The sequence below is a fragment of the Geospiza fortis genome, unplaced genomic scaffold (genome assembly GCF_000277835.1).
Source record: "Geospiza fortis unplaced genomic scaffold, GeoFor_1.0 scaffold450, whole genome shotgun sequence".
NCBI classification, from domain to species: domain Eukaryota; kingdom Metazoa; phylum Chordata; class Aves; order Passeriformes; family Thraupidae; genus Geospiza; species Geospiza fortis.
Window position 1 is genome coordinate 2,395,562 of NW_005054416.1, and position 3,147 is coordinate 2,398,708.

At 59.4% G+C, this 3,147-nt stretch overlaps 2 protein-coding genes across 2 annotated transcripts in view; one reads left to right on the forward strand and one right to left on the reverse strand.

The window, feature by feature from the left end:
- CPSF7 (cleavage and polyadenylation specific factor 7) overlaps window positions 1-1,963 on the forward strand; it is a 7,170-nt gene extending 5,207 nt beyond the window's left edge. Inside the window, 5 exon segments of the mRNA XM_031061552.1 lie at window positions 1-157; window positions 232-350; window positions 423-588; window positions 678-851; window positions 932-1,963. The exon segment at window positions 1-157 is cut by the window's left edge and continues 54 nt beyond it. Of these exon segments, the coding sequence (XP_030917412.1) occupies window positions 1-157; window positions 232-350; window positions 423-588; window positions 678-846 (611 nt within the window). The 3' untranslated portion in view covers window positions 847-851; window positions 932-1,963.
- Window positions 1,762-3,141, reverse strand: TMEM216 (transmembrane protein 216; the record flags this gene model as incomplete). Its single annotated transcript, XM_031061553.1, has 3 exons — window positions 1,762-1,978; window positions 2,595-2,841; window positions 3,054-3,141. Coding segments are annotated over 3 exons (420 nt in total), but the record flags the coding sequence as incomplete, so codon positions are not given.
- Window positions 3,142-3,147: the final 6 nt, after the last annotated feature.

A 3,147-nucleotide genomic window follows, 5' to 3' on the forward strand; every position in this document is an offset into this window, starting at 1 on the left:
CGCCACCCCGGCTGCCCCCGCCCCTGGCCGTGCCCCCACCAGGGGCCGTGCCCCCCGCCCTGCACCTCAATCCCGCCTTCTTCCCGCCACCCACTGCTGCCCTGGGACCCCCTCCGGATACCTACGGCAAGGCCATGGCTCCCTACAACCACAGCAGGTGAGCCGGGCAGGAGTGGGGTTGGGATGCTCAGGGAGGATCCCGCTGAACCCCCGTTCCCACTGTGCCGACAGCCGGGAGCTGGGCCCGCCGATCCCAGCCTTGAGCGAAGGCGAGTTTGAGGAGATCATGAACCGCAACCGCGCCATCTCCAGCAGCGCCATTTCCAAGGCGGTGTCCGGCGCCAGTGCAGGTACTTCCCGTGTCCCTCATGCCCCTGTCCCGGGATGGATTCCCGCTCCTGACCCTCTGCTCTGCTCCTCAGGGGATTACAGCAACGCCATCGAGACATTGCTCACAGCCATCGCTGTCATCAAGCAGTCGCGTGTGGCCAGTGACGAGCGGTGCCGCGTCCTCCTCTCTTCCCTCAAGGATTGCCTGCATGGAATTGAGGCCAAATCCTACAGCAGCAGCTCCAGCAGCAGCTCCAGGTGAACCCTGGATCTAGAGAAGGGGATCCTCCCTGCAGGTGAGTGACTAAAAAATGACTCCTTGGGTTTTGTCTCCTCTTCTCCCGAAGGAAAAGGCACCGATCCCGGGAGCGCTCTCCCAGCCGGTCCCGCGAGAGCAGCCGGCGGCACCGGGATCTGCTCCACAGCGACGATCGGCACGAGGATTATTTCCCAGAGCGGAGCCGGGAGCACGAGCGGCATCGGGACAGGGACAGAGACAGGGACCGGCACCACTGAGACAGGTGGGAGGCTGGGGAATCCCCTGGAAGCCTGAGGGATGAGGGAAGGGCACTCCCACCATTCCTCTGCTCTCTCCCGACAGGAATTTGGCAGGAAGTGGTTTTTAATGGACTCTATCTCCTCACCTCGACCAGGATGCCGTGCCCGAGGCTGCTCCGCCCCATCCCGGTCCCTTCCTCGCCACCGCAGTCCCCTCCGGGCGGGACCCCCGCCCGCACCTCGTGGCCTTGGGAATCCCCCCCACCACTGCTGCTGCTTCCTGGGGCCATCCCGCTCCGCTCCGTGGATACTCGGACCCAAAGAGAAATGGTGCTTTTATTCCATGGAGGGAGGTTTGTGAGCCCTTCCCAGTCCGGGGGGGAACAGAGGAGACGGAGCCCTCCCTGTGCAGCTTGGGGGCTTGGAGATGCACAGCTCTGGATCCTAGGATCAGGAGCCATGTGCCATCCTCTGGATTGCCTGGGGACACTCGCGTCCCCATCGCCCTGGTGGGGCACTGTGCCATGCTCCTCCTTTGCCCCTTCACCCTCCAGGAGCTGGGAAAAAGGGGTTGGAGCTGGGTTGGGGGTCATCCTCTCTATCCTGACATTCCCCACAGCAGCATTCCCACCCAAACGGCAGCTCCGGCCTCTCCCGCAGAGCCTTCCTTGTTTTAGAGGAAGCGGAAGAGGCAGGGCAGGCTGTGACCCCCTTGTGTCCCCCCAGAATCCCAAGAAGGAGAGGGAGGGAGAGCCCAGGAGGGTCAGGATGAGCCGGGACACACTGGGTGACTTCCAGGGCTGGAATCACACTTGGGTGGGAAAACCCAGGCCCTGGAAGTCTTTTTAAGTTGAAATAACCCAAATTCAGGAAAAACCACCCTGATTTTCCCAAGCCCCACGAGGTGGGAGCACTCGGCAGGAGAGCTCCGGGTTTTTTTTTACTTACCGCCACAGATTTTTCGTTTCTTTCCAAATAGTGGAAGGGGGAACAGATTTCCCCCAAAAATTGCAGAGCAAATCCCTGGAAGCCCCGGCGAGGCGCCGCCCCTCCTGCTCGCAGTGATTAGATTTGTCTTTGGATAGGTTGGAATTGTGTAATAAACTCAGATGACGTTGTCAGTCTTTTACACAGAGCTCCTGTTGCCTTCCTACGGTGGGATTTGGGATAATGAGGGAATGGGAGGGATTTGGGGAGGTCTGTGCACACATTGTCCCTCACCCTCTTCCTCCTCCAATGGGTTCCTGTGCTTCCCAAACTGGCCCTGAAGTGCTTCCAGCATTCCCAGGGGGACCCACATTTCTGGGCACCAAGTAAAAATAAATATTTATTGGAAAATAGTGAATTATTCTGGAAGGTCGTAGAAAAAAAAAAAGGATTCTTCATACCTTGAGCTGGCTCAAGCTCTGAGGAGTCCAAGTGGATTGAAGAGTGGGAAAGGTGGGAGGGATATGTCCAGGGGGCAGTGAGTGAAGTGGGATGTGGGAAAAGGGAGAGATGAATCTGTGGCAGCAGGTCCCTGGTGAAGTGGGAAGCAGGAAAAATGGGAGGGATATGTCCACATAGAAGCGACAAAGGTGGGAGGGATGTGTCCAGGTGGCACCAGGTGAAATGGGCAGTGGGAAAGGAGGGATCCCCCCCCTTCCCGGGGCTGGGAAGTGGAGCTGGCACGGGTGATGCTCCCCTGTGTCCATGGGCCGTGTCCTCAGTAGGGATCCGTGCTGTGGAAAAGGACAGACACAGGGATGTGTGGGTGCCAAACCAACCTGGCAGCTCCCGCGCCGGCTCCCCCAGTTCCTGGGATGCAGCACCTGGAGAAGGACAGGAGTGCCAGGAAGCCCAGGAGCAGCTCCAGGCCATAGAAGAGGAGTAGGATGGCACTCAGGAACGCTTCCAGGCGCAGGGAATATGTCTGGAGCAGCAGGTAGTACACGGCCAGAGCAGCTGCCGGCACTGTAAGTGCCAGGCTGAGGGACAGCGGCACCTTCCGCTGGCACAGGTTCCCCTTGGAGCCTGTGGAACGCAGAAGAGTTCGGATCAGATAATGGAAATCATGGGAGGATTTTAGGTGGAGAATTAAATGTCCCGTTCCCGTGGGCAGGGACACCCTCCTCTAGCCCAGGTTGCTGCCTGCCCCGTCCAACCTGAACATCCAGGGATGTTCTTCGCGGGTGTCCTGGGACTCTGCACTCCCTGTGGAGCCTCTGGCATTCAGAGGCACTCACCAAAGAAGATGCGTGTGGCCTCAATGCCGAGGTAGAGGAGGAGCAGCACCACGTCCAGCACCAAGTTGGAGACGGGATACGGCAGGAGCAGCAC